Source organism: Amblyomma americanum, chromosome 3 (genome assembly GCF_052857255.1).
Source record: "Amblyomma americanum isolate KBUSLIRL-KWMA chromosome 3, ASM5285725v1, whole genome shotgun sequence".
NCBI classification, from domain to species: Eukaryota; Metazoa; Arthropoda; class Arachnida; order Ixodida; family Ixodidae; genus Amblyomma; species Amblyomma americanum.
Window position 1 is genome coordinate 9,540,832 of NC_135499.1, and position 20,622 is coordinate 9,561,453.

The 20,622-nt window shown below is 48.7% G+C and overlaps 1 protein-coding gene and 1 pseudogene across 1 annotated transcript; one reads left to right on the top strand and one right to left on the bottom strand.

Annotated features, from left to right (window-relative positions):
* Positions 1 to 15,809: 15,809 nt before the first annotated feature.
* LOC144122854 (uncharacterized) lies at positions 15,810 to 16,943 on the bottom strand (annotated as a pseudogene).
* Positions 16,944 to 16,993: 50 nt separating this feature from the next.
* Positions 16,994 to 17,623, top strand: LOC144122855 (uncharacterized). The gene has a single exon (XM_077655838.1). It carries the CDS (start codon positions 17,001 to 17,003, stop codon positions 17,544 to 17,546), a length of 546 nt encoding a protein of 181 aa, XP_077511964.1. The 5' UTR covers positions 16,994 to 17,000; the 3' UTR covers positions 17,547 to 17,623.
* The last annotated feature ends 2,999 nt before the right edge of the window (positions 17,624 to 20,622 follow it).

The window sequence follows — 20,622 nt, forward strand, 5'->3', positions numbered from 1 at the left end:
TTGCATGCATTCCTTGAGCACGGGAAGCTTAGGGTAAAACACTATACGAAAACGCCTGAGGAAATTGGACGATAACAGATGGGCAGCTTAGGTATTTAAATACCTATACAGAAAGACCGTTGGCTCACAATGGCGGAAAAGAACTAGAAAGCTAGCCAGTAAGTATGCTAGAAACGAGGATGGACAAAGAAAGAGCATTAAACGACAGGTTAAAAACGCGGAAGGTTTTCCCAAAATCGCTGGCTGCTGGCTCTGCGACCCTTGCCGTCTGGCTTCGACGTGCGGCTGACGGGGCAAGATGCGACAACAAAGAGGGAAGATGGCAGGTATTTACAAGAAAGAGACACCACATGCGCACACTACCAACTGTTTACCTTTACCTTACGTTCTTTCGCTGTCGCGGCCGGTACTCGCCGATCTCGGCGCACTTGCCCGTGGTCCCTTTCGGCCAATCAGCGACCGCTCCGGCGGCGCCTGGCGGTGCGCGCTTGCGACCGATTTGAGGAAGGAGGCCGCGCAGCCTCTCAAGCAGACCTTATGTAGAGTGTACTAAAACTTTTGAGTGGAGCGACCGGAGCCGGCGCGCCTTAGTAGCGGTGGTGGTGGCGTCGTACACTCTTTAAGCAAGTTGTTGCAAATGGGTTGCAAGCCCCAAGGGTAGCGTTGGCCTGGCGGCCTGGGGCACAGCTGGAAACATCCGAAGGTCCCGGCAAAGGATGAGTCGACTGGCAACAGAACAACTTGTTTATTCTGGCATCGCAAAAGAGCAGCCGGTCAGGGCGACCACGTTACTCGAAGGAAGGAATCGAAGTCTCTCTGGCGTCCGGGGCAGCGGCTTTTTTATACCCTCGGAGTCGAGGGCAAGAAGGAACGGCTTGGGAAGAGGCGTCCGATACGGCGACGCTTGAACATGTCCAGACGTGACGGGCGCGTCCGCCAGGCCGGCGCCGGTCAGACCTCCTCGCCTCCCAGTTGGGGAGCTCCTCTCCCCGGCTGCCGCGCTTTGACAAGCGTGGGCACCAACATGCACACACACACACACGCACGCACGACGACACGTGGCACTGAAACCTGTCTGGACGCGCTTGGCGGGAGGCGTTGCGGCCGCGATGAACGAAGCCGCGGCGTCCGTTGCATCCGCGCCGGCTATACCGCGCGTCGTAGGCGAGACGTAACAGACCGCCCCGCCGGGAGAAGGAGATCCCGATGGTCAGGGGACTGCATCCGCTGTCCAGAGGGATGTCGCTCGATGATGCTCGTAATCGAAACCGATCGTCCCTCGACGTTGCTTGAGTGCAGCGCACAGAGAAGGCCTCGTTCTCGGGTTCAGGATCACATAGGACACTGCAAAGTCACTTCGGGAGAGTTGCCATTTTTGTGCTCGTTCCCAGCAAGCGTTAGAACTACGCCGAAACGCAACCGCTCAGTCAGCAAGCACGAGACAACCCTCACTAAGCTCTGCCAGGCTCTTTCCCCTTTTATACTACTGCCTAGTTCCATACAGTAGTCAAGCAGCACTCAGAACGCGTCCACAAATTGGAAAATTGCACTAGAAAGCACATAATCACTTTGAAACACTAAACAAAAGCAATATGTTAAAAATCCTGCCTCAGGAAGAAAACATCAGTAACCAACAACTTTGAGGCGGATTCCTACGTTAGGGGCTTCGACTTAAGCCATCGGCGTTACCGTTGAGACTCCCCTTTTTGTAACGCACCTCAAAGGAATATTGTTGCAAAGCGAGGCTCCAGCGCAGGAGGCGGCCATTTTTGGGAGATATGGTCTGCAGCCATTGGAGAGGGCAGTGATCCGTCTCAATGATAAACCTCGAGCCGGCTAGGTAGCATGACAATTTCTGAACGGCCCACACGAGACACGCACACTCTTTCTCAGTGGCGCTGTACGCCTGCTCACGACAGGTCAGCTTACGACTAGCATACAGGACGGGGTGTTCCACTTCTCCATTGTCCCTTTGGCACAGTACAACGCCCATGCCTCGCTCACTAGCATCGCACTGAACAACGAACCCTTTTGTGTAGTCTGGCGATCGTAGCACAGGCTGGCTTGTTAGGGCGCTCTTTAGGGCGCTGAAAGCTCTTTCCTTGGTCTCGCTCCAGACGACTGTTTGGGGCTCTGTTTTTCTTAGAGCATCCGTCAGGGGAGCCGCGATATCGGAGTACCTGGGGATGTACCTCTGATAGTAGCCGGCGACACCTAAGAACGACCGAATATCGGTCTTCGTGCGCGGTTGCGGGAAGTCTCGCACAGCGGCCACCTTTATTTCAGAGGGCCGGCGACGACCCTGTCCAATCACGTGACCGAGGTAGACAACCTCGGCCTGTGCTAATTGGCACTTGGGAGCCTTGACTGTCAAGCCCGCTTCGCGCAGCCGGGTTAGCACTGCCCGCAAGTGTGCCATATGCTCAGACCAGGATGCGGAGAATATCGCTACGTCGTCTAAATACGGTAAAGCGAATTCTTCCTGTCCCCGCAACACTTTGTCCATGAGGCTTGAAAAGCAGTATGGCGCGTTCTTCAAACCAAAACTCAAAACTTTAGGACGGAATGTTCCCATTGGTGAAATGAACGCCGCATACCTACTAGCCTCTTCTGTAAGTGGAACCTGCCAATAACCCCTGACAAGATCTAGGGTGGAAATAAACTGAGCGCTACTAACTTTCTCAAGGCGCTCCTCGATGTTAGGGATCGGATAAATTTGATCCTTAGTGATGGAATTAAGCCTGCGGTAGTCGACGCAAGGACGAGGTTCCTTGCCCGGTACCTCAACTAAAATCAAAGGGGAGGTATAATCACTCTCACCCGCCTCAATAACTCCGAGCTGTAGCATTTTCTTTACCTCAGCCTCCATAATATCTCGCTGGCGGGGTGACACCCGGTACGCCTTGGATCGTACTGGCTCTGGGGAGGTAAGTTCTATATCATGAGTAAGGACAGAAGTCCTACCAGGCCTCTCAGAGAACTGACCTTGAAACTCTTTTAAGAGTTGGTGTAGTTCGGTTTTCTGCTCAGGCGACAGCGGTGCTTTACTGAGTAAGTCACTAATGACTTGATCAGTGTCTTCCCTGTTCGTCACTGAGCCTAGTCCCGGAAGCTCGACCGGAAGCTCTTCGGGAACGTTTACCATCATACACACCACTGCTTCCCGTTGTCTATAGGGTTTGAGCAGATTACAGTGGTAAACTTGCTGTGCTTTCCGCTTTCCTGGCAGACTCACCACGTAGTTAACATCCGACAGTTTTTGAACAATCCGTGCTGGGCCCTCCCACTGCACGTCGAGTTTGTTTTTTAGCGATGTGCGCAATACCATTACCTCATCGCCCACCTCAAAACGACGGGCCCTGGCTGTCCGATCATAATAAACCTTGGCCCTCTGCTGGGCCTTTGCCATTGCTTCACCTGACAACTCCTGTGCCCTTCTTAAGCGTTCGAGGAGACTAAGCACGTACTCGACCACGACTGGGTCGTCGCCCCTGCCTTCCCACGAGTCTCGAAGCATGCGAAGCGGAGACCGCAGCGAGCGACCGTACACCAGCTCAGCTGGCGAAAACCCCGTAGCCGCATGCGGCGCGGTCCTTAATGCAAACATCACCCCAGGCAGACACAGCTCCCAATCACTTTGTTGCTCAAAACACAATGCTCTCAACACGCGCTTCATGACGGAGTGGAGCTTCTCAACGGAATTCGACTGTGGGTGGTACACTGAGCTGTGTAACAGCTTTACCCCACACCTTTCGAGAAAGGCTGTCGTCAAAGCGCTGGTAAACACTGTGCCCTGATCTGACTGGATTTCCGCAGGAAAACCAACTCGCGCAAATATGGACAGTAGTGCATTGACTATCTCAACTGAGCTGAGTTCTTTAAGCGGCACTGCTTCAGGGAACTTTGTCGCTGGGCAGATCACAGTCAAAATGTGTCTGTAGCCCGTGGCTGTTACCGGCAGAGGTCCCACTGTATCAATAACGAGCCGTCTAAAAGGCTCCGTAATGATAGGTACCAACTTCAACGGCGCCCTCGATTTGTCCCCTGGTTTGCCAACCCGCTGACAGGTGTCACATGTCCTCACAAAGTGTTCTACGTCACGAAAACACCCTGGCCAATAGTACTCTTGCAAGAGACGGTCCTTAGTCTTCTTAACTCCTAGGTGTCCGGACCACGAACCGCCATGCGACAAGCGCAACAGATCCTGACGGTAGCACTGAGGCACGATCAGCTGATCGAATTCGACTCCCCTGCGGTCTAGATACTTCCGGTACAAGACCCCACCTCTTTCCACAAAACGAACATTTTTCTTGGCGATACCTTCCTTGACATTGCAGCGCATGTTTTCTAGGCTGCCATCCTTTTTTTGCTCGGCTATCAAAGCCGACCGGCTGACTTTTAGCAACCTATTAAGTCCATCGGACGTAGGCGCGATGAGCAAATCTGCAGATAGCTCTTCTAACTTTCCCGTGTCGGGCGTTTCCTCTTCAGTACTTGGTGCCTTAAGCGCTACAGGCTCAATTTTATTCAGTTCGGACGTGCTCTGAATATCAGCTTGCTGCGCCTCCGACCCTTTCTCATTGTTCGACAACGTCGGCCCCGCAACTACCGCCTTTGCAGCGAGCTCCCGAACTCTCGATCTGGTTAAGGCCTGAACGCTAGCCTCACCAAACAAAAGACCCTTCTCGCGCAGGAGGTGATCGGACCGGTTCGAAAATAGGTATGGGTACTGGGGGGGGCAGCATAGATGACACTGCGGCCTCCGTCTCAATTGCTCCGAAAGGTCCTTCAATAACCACTTTTGCTACGGGCAGACACACGCTGTGAGCTTCCACGGCTTGCTTGATCCATGCGCACTCGCCCGTGAACATATCGGGTTCTACGTAAGAGGGGTGAACTACATCCATTGTAGCTGCGGAATCCCGAAGCACTCGGCACTCTTTCCCGTTCACGAGGAAGTCTCGCATGTAAGGCTCGAGAAGCTTCATGTTCTCGTCAGTGCTGCATAATGACAAAAACACGACTTTTGTTTTTGTTTCTGGACACTGCGCCGAAAAGTGACCCGGCTTCTAGCACGTATAACACACGCGCGCTTGCCTCGCCTCGAACCGCTTTCTGCGTTCGGCTTCGGCTGCCGCCGTCTCCTTACGTTCGGTCGGACTGCTTTCACTCGCATCTGCACTACGCGTGTCCCCCCTTGCTCTCATGGGTGTGAACTTCGGCCTCTCAGACTTGGAGCCAAATTCACCCTTTTGACCGTCCTTAGCTCCGCGAGCCCGACGCGTCACAAACTCCTCGGCTAGCTCGGCGGCTTTAGCCACTGTACTAACGTCTGGCCTATCCAAGACCCAGTACCGCACGTTCTCAGGTAACCGACTATAAAACTGTTCCAGCCCGAAACACTGCAGAATTTTCTCGTGGTCACCAAACGCTTTCTCTTCTTTGAGCCACTCCTGCATGTTTGACATAAGCCTGTAGGCAAACTCTGTATATGACTCATTTCTGCCTTTTTCATTTTCCCGAAACTTCCGACGGAACGCCTCCGCTGACAGCCTGTACTTTTTTAGCAGACTCGATTTCACTTTGTCGAAATCCTCTGCCTCCTCTCTCTTCAAGCGAGCGACTACGTCGGCCGCCTCGCCGGGTAACAAAGTGAGCAAGCGCTGTGGCCACGTTTCCCGAGAGAACCCCTGCTTCTCGCACGTTCGCTCAAAGTTAACCAGGAACAAACCAATGTCCTCTCCAAGCTTAAACGGCCGCATCAGGTCAGTCATTTTGAACGATACCCGTTCTCCTGCACCGTGTGCCGGACTTCCATTACGAGCGCGTTCCATCTCTACCTCGAGACGCTTCATTTCCAAAGCGTGTTGACGGTCGCGCTCTTCTTTCTCTTTTTGCTCTTTACGTTCGCGCTCCTCTTTCTCTTTTTGTTCTTTACGTTCGCGCTCCTCTTTCTCTTTTTGTTCTTTACGTTCGCGCTCGTCTTTCTCTTTTTGCTCTTTACGTTCGCGCTCGTTTTTCTCTTTTTCTTTTTGTTCCCTCTCCTCAATGGTCTCAAGGCATTCCGACAGCTCGTCATCCTCAGCCTCCAACTCAAGAATAGCCCTTAGCAGTTCTGGTTTTCTGAGTTTGTCTGAGACATCCAGACCCAACTCTCTTGCAAGCTCCAGCAATTTCGGTTTGCGCAACGACTTCAAATCCATGGCTGCTCCGAATGCTGCTTTCTCTACTGCCTACTATTGTCTTGCCGCAAACTAACCCGGCAGCAACGACAACACAATTACCAGCTCTGTTTCTGACACTAACAAAAGCCTGGCAAAACTCAGAAGAAGAAAGTCCCGCACTCACCAAACCTCGCAGCCAAGAATTCAGCGCAGTCGTTCCGCTGCAGGCAACCAGTCATCACACAGGGCTCGTTGCACTGCTCCCGGATGGTCGTTGTGCTGCTCAGCATACAGTTGAACGCATATCTTCGCTGCTGGCCTCCGTTGTCGGGATCCCACCGCTGGCAACCAGTTGTTGCAAATGGGTTGCAAGCCCCAAGGGTAGCGTTGGCCTGGCGGCCTGGGGCACAGCTGGAAACATCCGAAGGTCCCGGCAAAGGATGAGTCGACTGGCAACAGAACAACTTGTTTATTCTGGCATCGCAAAAGAGCAGCCGGTCAGGGCGACCACGTTACTCGAAGGAAGGAATCGAAGTCTCTCCGGCGTCCGGGGCAGCGGCTTTTTTATACCCTCGGAGTCGAGGGCAAGAAGGAACGGCTTGGGAAGAGGCGTCCGATACGGCGACGCTTGAACATGTCCAGACGTGACGGGCGCATCCGCCAGGCCGGCGCCGGTCAGACCTCCTCGCCTCCCAGTTGGGGAGCTCCTCTCCCCGGCTGGTGCGCACGACGACACGTGGCACTGAAACCTGTCTGGACGCGCTTGGCGGGAGGCGTTGCGGCCGCGATGAACGAAGCCGCGGCGTCCGTTGCATCCGCGCCGGCTATACCGCGCGTCGTAGGCGAGACGTAACCAAGTCTGTCGGCGTGTTCCGACCTGTAAGCGTGTGTGTGCGTGCGCGCATGCGAGCTCTATCGCAGATTTGCGACTCAAATGGAAAGAAAACAGCGTTTAAATCACTGTTATGCACCTGGGTGCAAGACTGGGTACGCTCGCACGGTCCAAGGCCGCAAGGTATCGCTTTTTAAAGCCCCAAGTATAGTAAGGAAAAATATGCAGTCATGACATTTAATGAAGAGGGCGGCGAGCATAGAATACAGGAGTTCGTGCTAAATGTAGTGAATGTGTACAAGTATCTTGGGGTGTGGATAAATAACAGTGTTGAGTATCTGACAGAGCATGAAAGATATGTAATGAATAAAGCTAGTAGGAATGCAGCTGTCATGAAAAATAGGGCACTGTGGAATTACAATAGGTATGAGGTGGTAAGAGGGATCTGGAAAGGGGTGATGGTCCCTAGCCTGACCTTCGGGAATGCGGTCCTGTGTATGAGGCCAGATGTTCAAGCAAGGCTGGAAATTAGGCAACGGGGAGTAGGGAGGTTAGCTTTGGGAGCACATGGCCAAATCAGGGGGTACAGGGTGATATGGGATGGGCGTCTTTCGAGAGCAGAGAGGCCTGCTAGCAGTAAGATAGCATTTGAGGAACGATTGAGAAGGATGGAGGAAAAGCGGTGGGCTAGGAAAGTTTTCAGATACCTGTATATAAAGAATGTTGACACGAAATGGAGAAAGCGAACTAGAAAATTGACAAGCAAATATCTGGACAACAGTAAGGGGGCAATTCAGCAATTATCGGTTAAGAAAAAGGTTAAAGGAACAGAGAGAGCTTTGTGGAAAACAGGGATGCTGACGAAATCGGCACTAGAAACATACCGGACCTTTAAACAGGAAATTGTCAAAGAAAATATCTATGATAATTGTAGGGGAAGTTCTTTGTTGTTTGAGGCCAGGACTGGAGTTTTGCGGACTAAGACGTATAGAGTCAGGCACCAGGAGATAGACACTTTGTGCATTGCGTGCGGAGAGGAGGAGGAAACAGCTGAACACTTGATACTTTTCTGTAAAGGGCTTCACCCTACAGTGGAAGGCAGCGGGGCTGACTTACCCAAGGCATTGGGGTTTAGGGATAGTGAAGGGAAAGTGGATTTTAAGAGGTTAGAAGTAACCAAGCGAAGGTTATCTGATTGGTGGCTAAAAGCAAGACAGGAGTAAAATTTCACAAGACATGGCTAGGTGGCTTGAGCCACCGCCCGATGTAAAGGGTTCAGCCGTATCCATCCATCCATCCATCCATCCATCCATCCAGAGATGAAGAGCGACGACTTGTCTGGGAGAGAAATCTGTGTAGGCTTGATAAGCCCCTCGACGCCGATTGCGCTGTGTGCGAGCTTCACTTTGAGCCTTATTTAATCGTGACAGATTATGTGCACATAATTAACGGAACAGAAGTTCGAGTGCCAAGAGGCAAACCAACTCTTCGGCCTGACGCGGTGCCGACGATTTTGCCGAATGTGCCTTCATACTTAACCAAGAAAACACCGGCACCGCGGCCACTGACAAAACGGCGTCAGTTCACGTCTGATAACGACGGTGAAAGAAAACGACGTCGCATTGACCGAGGTAAAGTGGCGTCATCAGACGAACGTGCAACAGCCGCTACTGAGAATAACGAAGCCGATGAAGCGGATCACGCAGTCGTCGACTGCTTCTGAGCCAGCCGCCTCCCTTGACGACCTTCGCAAGCTTGCCGTGCCATCGAGATCGTGGGCACTACATGAATTCCCCGAGTTCAGTGGTGTGACGTACGTTGCGTGCAAGTTGAACTTTCGCACAGGCGTACTCGCCATCGAGTGATCAGTGTTTTTCAAATGCACAGAGGAAGGCAGCGTGGATTGTGAAGTGTTCGTGCGGAACAAAACAATCGAGAAGTGCCGCCGTGACGGAAGCCACAGACGCTCTTCAAAGAGCTGCAAGCATTCCACTTTGTTGCGGGGCTGTGGAAGCTTCGTCTCTGTCTGAGTTGACGACAGGTCTCCAGGCACGGATTGAGAACAGGAAAGGAGTCTTCTTCAGTGTGAAGTGCATGGGCAAATCTGTTGTATCCCGTACCGTTGGGGAACTGCCCCTTTTATTCCAGTTCAATGATGAATATATATACAGATGTGCGAGTCAGCTGACCAGATAGGGCGCATGCCTAGCGCCACCTAGTTTATACAAACATAACTACAGAATACAATACCACATTATTCCCCCTCAAAAGAGTTAGCAACTAACACTGGAAAAACACAATAAACACTCAATGTCTTTCATAGTCTTTAAACCACACTGGTGGTCTTCTTTGTCTCGTCGAATGCCTCAGTCCTGGAACGTCCCTTTCAACTGGCGTCTGAACAGATGGCTGCTGGGGTGGGTCGTGGTTCTCCTGCTGTGGTTCGCCAAGTGGTTTTGCTGATTCAGGCGAACAACTTTTCGGAACTGTAGGTGGTGGAACTGGTTGGGGGCAAGGTACCAGCCGACTCCGATTCCATGTGCGGCCATCATTGAGCTTGTAGGTATCTTGACCACATTGGTCCACAATGGTGAATGGACTCGAGTAGCTCAGAGCGCCCTTAGGCACGTGACCAGGCAACTTGACTCTCACCGGTTGACCTGTTGTTAATGGAGAGTACTTTGCAGCTCGTCGACGGTCAGTGTAAGTCTTACTTGCTTGTTGCCTTTGTGCTACTCTGCTGTGGATGGACTTCATCGCTGCCTGCGGATCTTGAAAAAACTCTTTACCTGGCGCTCCTACAAGATCAAGTTTTGTTCTGGGATGACGGCCGTGAAGAAGGACGGAAGGCTTCACTCCTGTGGTCGCATGCGGTGTGAAACGGTAGACTCCCAGGTATTCGGTGATAGCTTCCTTCAAAGGCCGATGTTCTTGTGCGCAGACTTGAACGTACTCTTTGAGTACTCGATTAAACCTCTCTACCTGCCCGTTAGCTTGCGGATGATAGACTGCCGAATACGTATGAGCGATGCCACGTTCTTTGAGGAAACTGTCAAACTCCAAGGCTGTAAACTGAGCACCATGATCACTCACAATCTCGTCTGGATATCCTTCCCTGCTGAAGATGCTTCGCAGAAAGGAGATGACTGTTGCAGTTGTCACCCTTGCTGAGAAACAAACCTCAGGCCACTTGCTGTAGTAATCGATGGCTGTAATGGCAAAACGGCAATCTGCCGGCACTTCGGAAAAAGGGCCCACAATATCGATGCCTAGCTTCTGCCATGGTGCAGATGGGAATGCAACTGGCTGCAGAGGTGGTGTCACGGGTTTTGCAGACTTGTCAACAGATTGGCATACCGCGCAGGATGCAATGAATTGTTCTACTTGCTTGCACATAGCAGGCCACCAGTATTGCTCACGTAGTCGCTGCTTTGTCCTCGTTATTCCCGGATGAGACTCGTGGGCTGCGTCAAGAAGCCGTGCTACGAGGGACGAAGGTACTACAAATTTGTCACCACGAAGCAGGAGGTCTCCAACGACTGAGAGCTCAGTTTGCACCCGGTAGAACGGAACTGCTTCGGCAGGCAACATCTTCACTGCGGGCCATGCCGATGTCACCCACTTTATAACCTGCTGCAGCAACGGGTCCTGCATCGTTTCAATGACAAACTCTTCATGAGTAATGCATGTTGAGACAACACAAACAGTCTCTTCTTCCTCTTCCTCCACACGACCTGGAAAGGGCATCCTTGAAAGAGCATCAGCAACAGTATTCTTGTCACCCTTGTGAAATTCAATCGTGAAGTTGTATGCCAACAGCCTGGCGTGCCACCTCGCAATCCGGAACGGTCGGCGACCTACTCCCTTTGTACTAAGGAGTGTGACCAGAGCCTGGTGATCGGTGCGTAATATGAATGAACGACCCCAAAGGTACACTCTCCAATATTCGCATGCCCACAAGCAAGCAAGGGCTTCCAATTCCCCTACAGAATACTTCTGTTCCTGTGAAGTAAGCCTGCGAGAAGCAAAAGCAATCGTCACCAGTTCATCATTCCTTGTCTGTTGCAACACTGCTCCCAAGCCAATGGATGAGGCATCCGTAGTGACAATAATGTCACCCGCAGGATCAAATAGCTGTAAACATCTTGTGGCCAGGGAACATTTCAGTTGCTCGAAACAAGCTTGTCTTGCAGGGTTCCATGTGAATGTGGCATTCTTACGTAGCAACTCTCGAAGAGGCTCGACAACCACCGCATAGTCAGGTATAAATTTGGCGTAGTAGCCTACCATGCCCAAGAATGAGCGCAGAGTACCGACATTTGTTGGGGCTGGCACAGCCTTGATGGCGTCAATGTTACTTTGTAAAGGGCGTATTCCCTTGTGACTGATCCTGTGACCAAGGAAGTCGACTTCTTGCACATTAAAAATGCATTTGTCATTCAACTTCAATCCAGCCTTTGCAATCAAGTGCAAAACTTGTTTCAAATTCTTGAAGTGCTCTTCACGTGTGCTTCCGTACACAATGACATCATCTATGTAGCACAAAGTGTTTTTGCAGTTCTGCAAAATAGTGGCCATCATTTTCTGAAACGCAGACGGTGCTGATGCAAGACCGAAACAGACGCGCTTGAATCTGTACAGTCCACTATCGGTTATGAAGGTAGTCAGTTCCCTGCTTTCAGGGCTTAGCAGAACTTGGTGATATGCAGCTGCTAAATCAATCTTTGAAAAGTAATTTGCGCCATGAAGTTTGTGCAATATTTCTTCCGTGTGCGGCAGTGGAAATTTGTCAACGACAATCGCTTTGTTTGGTTCGCGCAGATCGACACAAATTCTTATCTTGCCGTTTTTCTTTGCTACTACTACGATTGGAGACACCCATTCAGACGTGTCAATCTTTTCTATGACATCTTCTTGCTCAAGGCGCTGCAGCTCTTCACGTACTCGGTCTCGCATTGAAAATGGCAAACGCCGCAACTTAGCAACAACAGGCGTGATTCCTTCTCTTATCTTGACCTTATGGACAAAATTTGTTGCAAGCCCTAACTTGCCATCAAACAAGTGCGGAAACTGGCAAAACAGTTCACGGTCAAGGCCTTCTGGCGCTTGCGTAATATGGGTGCATTGCAATGACGTACCGTTGATTTGCAGACGCAGCGTTTCGACAGCGTCGATGCCGAGAATGTCAGTACCGTCCTTGACGACGTAGAAGAGAATGTCGGCCTGCCGATCCTGGAAGATGACTGGCGCCGTGAAACACCCCTCGATGGTTATTCTGCGGCGAGAGAAATCGTAGAGTGACGCTGATGTTGGCTGCAAAGGGAAGCGTTTCAACCTTGAATACGTGGCGTTCGACAGAATGGAGACAGCAGAACCCGTGTCTACGAGGAAACGTATAGGAACATCTTGTACGAAGACTTCTGTGTGTATCCCTCCTTTGCACTGTCGGTCGAGAAGCAACACGTTGAGATCGCCGGATGCACTGCAGGTGTCGACTTCTCGGACAGCAAGGGCCCTTTCGTCAGGCATGCCGCTTCTACAGACACGCTGAAAATGTCCTCGTTTGCCACATTTGCTGCAAGTTTTACCCCGCGCCTTGCATGTCTTGGAATCTGCAAGATGCCCTGAAGACCCGCAACGGAAACAGGACTTCGGCTGCTGCGAACGCGGTAACTGCGTTTCTGAGCGGCATGGCATCCGATGTTTTTCGACCTTTTGAACGCTCGCAGCCGATGACTGCAGCTCAAGTGAGTATTTCGTGGCTTCTTCGATACTGTTTGCAATAGCCAGTGCGCGTTCAAGAGTGAGCGAAGTGCCTTCAAGCAGTAAGCGTTCCCGAAGAACAGGGTTGCACGTTTTCGCTACAAGTTGGTCACGAATAAAATCGTCAGCCTGCTTACCGAAGTCGCAACTTAATGCCAGCTCACGCAACGCCGTGACGAACGCTGTTGCAGTCTCCCCGGGCAGTTGGGTGCGTTGTCCGAACCGATGCCGCTCCACGACGACGTTCGTTTTAGAAGTGAAGTAAGCGTCCAACGTAGCCACCGCTGCATCGTACTCGTCGCTCGTACCGCTTCCTTCCTTTCCTTCTGTAGGCGGCGTCGACGATTTCTCCTCCGGCAACGCGTAGTACAAGCGTTGGCCTTCCACACCCAAACAGTGTAGCAGCAAAGCTTTACGGCGCGCAGGTGGGTGAGCGTCGCTCCCGGACGCCAGGAGATAGTTCTTGAAAAGGCGGTGCCACTGCGTCCAAGGAATGGCGGGCTTCCCGGGCGTCGGCAGGAACTCGGGCGGTTGATGCAGGCTCATTGCTTCCGCGTTCGGTTACTTCACCACTCGTCGCCAACTGTTGTATCCCGTACCGTTGGGGAACTGCCCCTTTTATTCCAGTTCAATGATGAATATATATACAGATGTGCGAGTCAGCTGACTAGATAGGGCGCATGCCTAGCGCCACCTAGTTTATACAAACATAACTACAGAATACAATACCACAAAATCAGCAAAAGAAGGTGAGACACGCCAAGAGTAAAATTACTATGAAGCATAGCTTGATCAGCTTGTGCATGTTCTGCTGTCATTTAGTATTTCTCTGCAGAATGATCACTGCCACTTTCGAGTGGTGCTTTTTAATTTCTTGTTTTGAGTTATTAGCAATACACTTGAAGAACACGGACACAGAAATGAGTGCTAGCTTCTTGTATGCCTTTTTTCCTATCACCGTGTTTGTCAAGCGCTCTGCTTATTAATAACTAAATCATGAGTTATCAACTAGTTCATCAGTACCTCCTAGGAACCCGTCATTTCCTGTTATTTTTATGAATTATTTTATCAAGCAAATAGAATTACAGTATGTGTTGCAGTCACTATGTCCTAGTGCATAATCTTTTGGTTGCACATGTAGTATAAGTTATATGCACTTGTAGGTTGCCACTTTGGATAGCGTCTGTTAGATATGGAAGCATCTCAATGTTATTTCAATAAACATTTCAAATAATTGCAGGGCAACCCTGTATGTCCTGCAAGTACCTGCGGAAAGCTCTGCAAACCAGAAAGTGTCGCCTTCAAAGGAAAACGACAAAGCCCTGCAATACATCCCGCAAGCTGCGAGCCATTAAGAAGAAAGCCAAGCGGCTACAGTCAGTTGTTGACACTCTTAGTAACAGCATTGCTAGAATGAAGGCAGCCACAGCAACGAGAACTGAGGACGTCTTGGAGCAGAAACTGCAAAACCTGTCTAGAAAACAGCAGCTTGCTATAAAGCATTGCTTTGAAGCGGCAAAAAGAAAAAGCACGCGAGGAATGTCTTATGACAAAGAGTGGATGCTAGAGTGCATCCTACTGAAGATGCGTAGCCCTAAGCTCTACGACTATATCCGCAGACAAGAGATATTGGTACTTCCGGGAAGAACCACCATAAGGAAGTACACATCGAACTACATGGCTGCATTTGGTTTTAATGAAAAATTACTTGAAACCCTAAAGAAGAAAACTTCAGTGATGGATAATGTGACCATATTCTATGGAACCCAAAGTGGGACGAGGGGGGAGTAGGCAGGCAGGCACGAAGAGACCATTCAATCGTACATTTTTATTTCAAACACGCAAAAGCCATTTTCGTTTTTCTAAATCAACCCATGCGAAAAGTTTCTCCTTCTTTAATACTTCTGGCTAGAATGTATTTTCTTTAGCAAATGTTCCTTTTTGCAAAGGTGCGCAAAGTATTGCTCACACGTCATGCGTACATTTACTTTCAGCACAAGCATGGCTTTTAGTGTCGCCACTTTAAGCTGTGTCTTCTCTGCCGTCCATATCTTGTTCATGAGAGAAAACACCCTCTCTACCGGTGCATTTGTACCGGGCAGGCACATGCAATATTCCAGCACGGTCTTCAAATTCTCACAAGGCACATCATTCTTCTCGAAGTGCCCGAGAATCTCCACCCAGCGTTCACCAACAGATATTTTCTGCGTCTTCCATTCCTTAATTTTTTCAGCGGTCACATAATGTGAAACATTATTGATTTCATCAAACATGGCATTCTCATCAACAGTGACATGATTGAACTCTGAAGAGTATGAGTTCTACAGTTTTCTGCACGTCATCCCAGCATGGAGATGACACAAGCGAGACCCATAGAAGGCTTCTGACCTCATCAAACTGCTGGCACCATCGGTCGAGGTATGACGCGCAAGTTGCATAAAACTTCACCACAGTATTTACAACCTGTTCTCTTCGAACTTGTCCCTGTTCTTCGAGCTCTGTTGCCCTTGAGCGCACACTTGATGGCAGATATGATTGCTCATATCTTTGTTGCACTTTGGTCTGCAGCTGGCTTAAGGCGCTGTAGACTTCCACAGCTGTCTTCGTGTCTCCTTCAATTTGAAGTACAGTAGATTCAAACATAGCAGCTTGACTATGCAGAAAATAGAGCCAGAGCTCTCCACATGGGTCTTCGAAAAACGACTTGATGAGAGACGGACACTTGTCTATCGACAAAAAATATGCCTTTAAAGCTGGATAGAGCTTTAGGACCCTCTCAACAGCTGGCATCAATGCCAACCACCTGGTCTTGCTATAGCCCAGAAGCCGCTGGTACTCCACTGATGCAAAATCACAAAACTCTTTGAACGATTCCACCCTCACCGTGTAAATGTAAAAATACGAGTATATTTTCACAATCACGGCCTCAATATCCAATGGCAGGCAATCGGCAGCAGTCTGAACGGTGTTGTGCACTATGTGCGCAGCGCAGCCAATTCCAAGGATCTTGTGATCCACAGAATCTTGCAATCTCGAGAACACATTGTTCTTCCCGTTTCGCGCAGCACCACCAAAGTTGCAATTTGCGTTGTCGGCACTGAAAGCAACCAGCTTTGATGTGACTTGATTGGCTTCGAGTGCGTCCATTATATATTGGCTCACCATTGCTGAAGTCTCACCTGGCAAGGTGTTAATCTCAAGGAGCTTCGTCTGCACTCCTGCAGCAGCGGTGAAGTAGCGCACCATTATCGGGAGCACCTTCAAATCCTTGTGGTTGGAAGCATCACAGAACACTGAGACAAATTTAGCCTCCTGCAGGTCAGTCTTCAACTCTTCCTCTGCAGACGGAGCAAGCACGTTCAAAGCAATCGCTTCTGCCTTTGTGCGAGCGCAGGAAAACTTTTCGCTGAACAATTTCTGCACAAGCTTTGAAGTGCAGTCCATTGATCGGAAGCTATGGTTGTGAGCGATCGTGTGGAAGGCGAATATACCCTCTGATGCAGCAAGTTGGAGCTCCTTTTCCCCGGCACGTTCCTGTCTGAAGAACCGGGTTACTGCACTGGAACTAGCAGCAGCCGACACACTCTGCTTGTGCTCGACAGAGCTGATGTGTTTTACTATATCGGAACGTCCACCGTGAGCGACTGAAAAGTCTGCCCCACATGCACCACAGCGCACATCCGCCTCTGACTTAGTTTTCTTGATGAACGGGTACTCTTTTCCCAGCTGTTCCGTGAATTTGCACTTACGTTTCGGCATTGTCGCCGGCAACACGACGAAATAAGTTGAAAAGCCAAAAACAAAGTGGACAAAGACACTACGAGGCGCCGTCAACAAATCGGGACATTTGACTTCGATTATGGCTGCGGCTCGCTGGAGAACGCAAGCCTCCGAGCCAGCACAGAAGCAAGCCTTGTCCGGCCTATCCAGTATCCAGCCAGTCATGCAAGCAGACGCGAGTTTGCGGGGGCCACGGTCAGGTAGTGCTGCCGTACTGTGACGGATAGAGCGGATAAAGCCGCTAGTGATGGAGACAACGTATTTTTCTAGGCCGTTCCGAAAACATACGATTTGGAAAGCAGAAAAAAGAAAAAAATAAACTTGCTCGCGTTGCATTCTTCGTTCGGGAAAGCCAAAGCGGGACAAAACGCCGTCCCACTAGTACCTCGGTGGGACACCGGGACCATGGCTGCAAAAGTGGGACTGTCCCGCCTAAATCGGGACGTCTGGTCACTTTAGTGATGGACCCATTTAAGTGCCATGGAGGTTTAGTACTCAATGAATTAAAGCTGTCGGAACATCTTTCTGTTAACACAGCTGGCAAAGTGAATGGCTTTGTTGACTTGGGCCCTTATACACCACCAGAACAGAAACACTTGCCATGCAACCACGGCCTGGTTGTCATGTTTGTACCCCTAGTAGGAAGCTGGAGCCAAATTCTTGGAGCATTTGCTACCCATACAAATATCAAAGGAGAGCTGCTGGCAAAGATCATTCTCGAGGCAACAATCTTCGCTGAGAATGCAGGACTTTTTGTTGATTATGTAACGTGCGATGCCGCAATGTGGAACCGGAAGATGTGGCGAATAATGGGTGTGCGAGCAAACTCAACAGACATACTTGCAAAGAGGAAACACCCATCGGATGCCAACAGACACCTACATTTCCTGTCTGACTTTCCTCACCTGGTCAAGAATGTTCGCAACAGACTTCTGACTACAAGCTTCCACACACCAGATGGGATGGTAACTCAGATTTTTTATAAACACATTGCAAATGATCTGTAGTGTCTTTTAAAGTATATGTCACTGAAAGTTATCAATTGGTAATGAATCTAAAGCAACTATGTGCACAAGATTTGTAGAGATACTGGTTAAGCACTGTCTTAATGTTAAACATTAAGCTCGTTGTTCTAAGAATAAATTTACCCAAATGCAACCATAACATGAGCACCCTCTAGAAAAAATTTTATAAAAAGAACAACTGTGTCCTTGTATGTTGTCCAAGAAAAGTTTCAGTAACACAGCATTGCTGCTAACTTCTGACTCATAAATATGTCATGCAGAAATGGCCAATATTCTTTTCTTTTAATATGACTTATGAGCGCATCCTCGTTAGAAATTAGAGTGAAACATTATCTTAATCTTTTAGTATGATATTTTTTTCCCTTCAGGCTCCCTGCATCACTTTGATCAAAATGGCTGTGGAAAATAATTGTGCTTAAAATTTCAGTTTTTGTGATCTGTATTATTTATGACAGAAAACTAATACATTGATTGCCGCGTTTTACTTAATTTCATGTCCCTCTGCAACCACTTCGAGAGGCTTTCACACTCGACTCAAACAACTTAACAATGAAGGCTATGCCCCGGCTTACTAAAGTGCATTTGGAACCAAACAGCTTTGAAAAAATGCGATGCTCCTATGCCTTCCAGATATTCAGCTCTCAATCTTTAAGGGGCATTCAGCTGTACAAAGGGCAGATTGAAGCACGCTGTGGAAATGTTGAACCAACCCAAAAGTTCTTTAGGTAAGAGTTCTCTGTATAATCAGGCTGCTTTCATTACATCATTATTACATTCTTGTTTTTAAGGGCACTTCTGTAAGAAATTTTAATTTGACAATGCCTGTTTCACTACACGTAGTTTCCATTCCTTAACTATTTGTGTAAACTGTCTGGCATAATCACTGCTGCTTCTTTGGGTTGCACTTACAGTAACTGTTGTTGTTCTACAGGAAAATGGAGTCCCTCATCTCCATTATGACATCACGCTTTCCAGCTGAAGCCTTGAAACCAAACTCAACTCAAGCGCAAGAGCTTGGGGAGTTCTTGCAATACCTTTCAGATTGGGAAAAAGGCACTGCAAAGAAGCATTTCCTGAGTAATTCAACGGCAGAAGGGCTGCGAGTCACAATCACAAGTACCTTAGAGCTGCTCAAATATCTTCACGCAGAGCTGGGCTATGCTTACTTGATGACCTCTCGCTTGAGTCAGGACAAGATAGAAAACCTTTTTGGTATTGTGAGATTGTCGTCTGGATGTAACGCCAACCCTACACCACAGCAGTTCTTGACGACCATTAACTGCCTCAGTTACTCCAACCTAGCAAGAAGTGTTTTGGGTTCGCATGTTGAGGAGGATGTATTGAGCTCACTTTTGACTACTAAGGACCAAGCGGCAGGTTCCTACAAGCAGCAGAAACTCATCGACTTGCTCATTAACGAGGGGGATTTTGAAGGAGCAGAGGCTGCACTTGGTAACAGCTGCATAGGCACTCCAGGGCATCCTTACAATGCTCAGAGGAGCGACTCCAGACTGACATATTATGTGGCCGGGTATGCTACCAGGAAGTTTGTACTAAAGATGAAATGTGATGAGTGCAAGGAACAACTCTTGTTGACTGCTTGTGAAGGGGAGCACTTGGGTGTTGCTGGCTTCACCAATTCGTGTAATCATGGGGGTCTGCTATATCCATCACTAAAGCTATTCAAATTCATCAGTGCCCTCGAAGACAGCTTTACGGGCTGTTTCAGTAACACTGAGCTCCACCATGACAGCATAATGGACGTGCTTGCCATCATACACGAGAAAGGCATGGGCAGTGTTGGCTGTGATGAGCACAGAAAGCTGTTCACGGCAAACTTGACTGGTTTCTATATTGTAACAAAGCTCTACTTTTATGTTAAGGGACTTCACAAGTCTCGTGACATTGCACGGAGGAGGGCACAGCAGCACTTAAAGCTGAGCCGTTTATGAATACTCGCTAGATTGCATCTACAAAGCAGCGACTAGTGCTCCATTGTCAGCCTCTGGTGCTGTGTGCCCCCGAAACATTGCCTTTGTTTAGTGAACACCATGTACATTTTTTGTCTGTGTGAACGTTTTCCAGCTCTCTGTAAATAAAGTGTGTTTTCAGTTACACATTTAAGCATTTTGTTTGTCTTGTTTCAAATTTAGACCAAACAAAAGGCATGCATATTTAAATATATTTGGGAAGCTGGCCACAATTTAAAAGATTATTTAGATGTCTTACCAAATTACGTTTAGGGCAAGGTTATAGGTGTAACTCACCGGGTTTAGTTACCCATTGCGGTAGTGTGATTATTCCATGGAAACAATTAAATGCAAATAGAGTCTCGTAGAGGTGGGAAAATGTTTAATGCATATCATGTTTTTAAGAGGCAGCATTACTTTGGGCGAACGCTGATTTCTTATTCAAATCGACATGAAGCACTTAAGTGTTCTATTGCTGGACTGATTAGAATGAAATTTGTTTCATTAAAGAAAGTATGTTAAATTAAAGCAACTGTGTGCTGCACAATTTCGATTTCAGGCGCTGTGCTCTCTACAGAAACCCACGAAATTGAGCGCATTAAAAAAAATTAAACAAAGCTTATAAAACCTGTAAATCTGCTTGTAAAATGCGTCTGTTGGAGCCTCTCGAGTGGACAAGTGAGAAATATAAGTGTACAGCTTGGAAGAAATATTTACGATGTTTACGAAGATTTTGCAAAATTCTCTGAAATTACGGGTATATTCTAGAGTAGTGTATAATACATCAATTTAGTGCACTGTGGATGTCCCAGTCAATTATTGCAGTATAAAAATTTGTGACATATTTGTTTAGTACTGAGTTAAATTTGATGCTTGTTTTTTTTAGTTTCTCGATATTTGTACGAAAAAGACTGACGGCGTTAATATAAACTATGCTTCCTACTGTTTGATAATTTGAAAGTTTTCTTCCAAAATGCAACAAACCCCATCAAGAACGGTGCAGTGGATGCCGAGCAAATTGGTCGTTCTTTTCGCCTGCATTTAGGTCTGCATCTTACAGTTCGAATAAAGATTCTGATAAAAGACCC

What these genes read in the sequence shown, in the direction of transcription:
- LOC144122855 (XM_077655838.1), top strand. Translation starts at nt 17,001, where the DNA reads ATGGACCCATTTAAGTGCCATGGAGGTTTAGTACTCAATGAATTAAAG.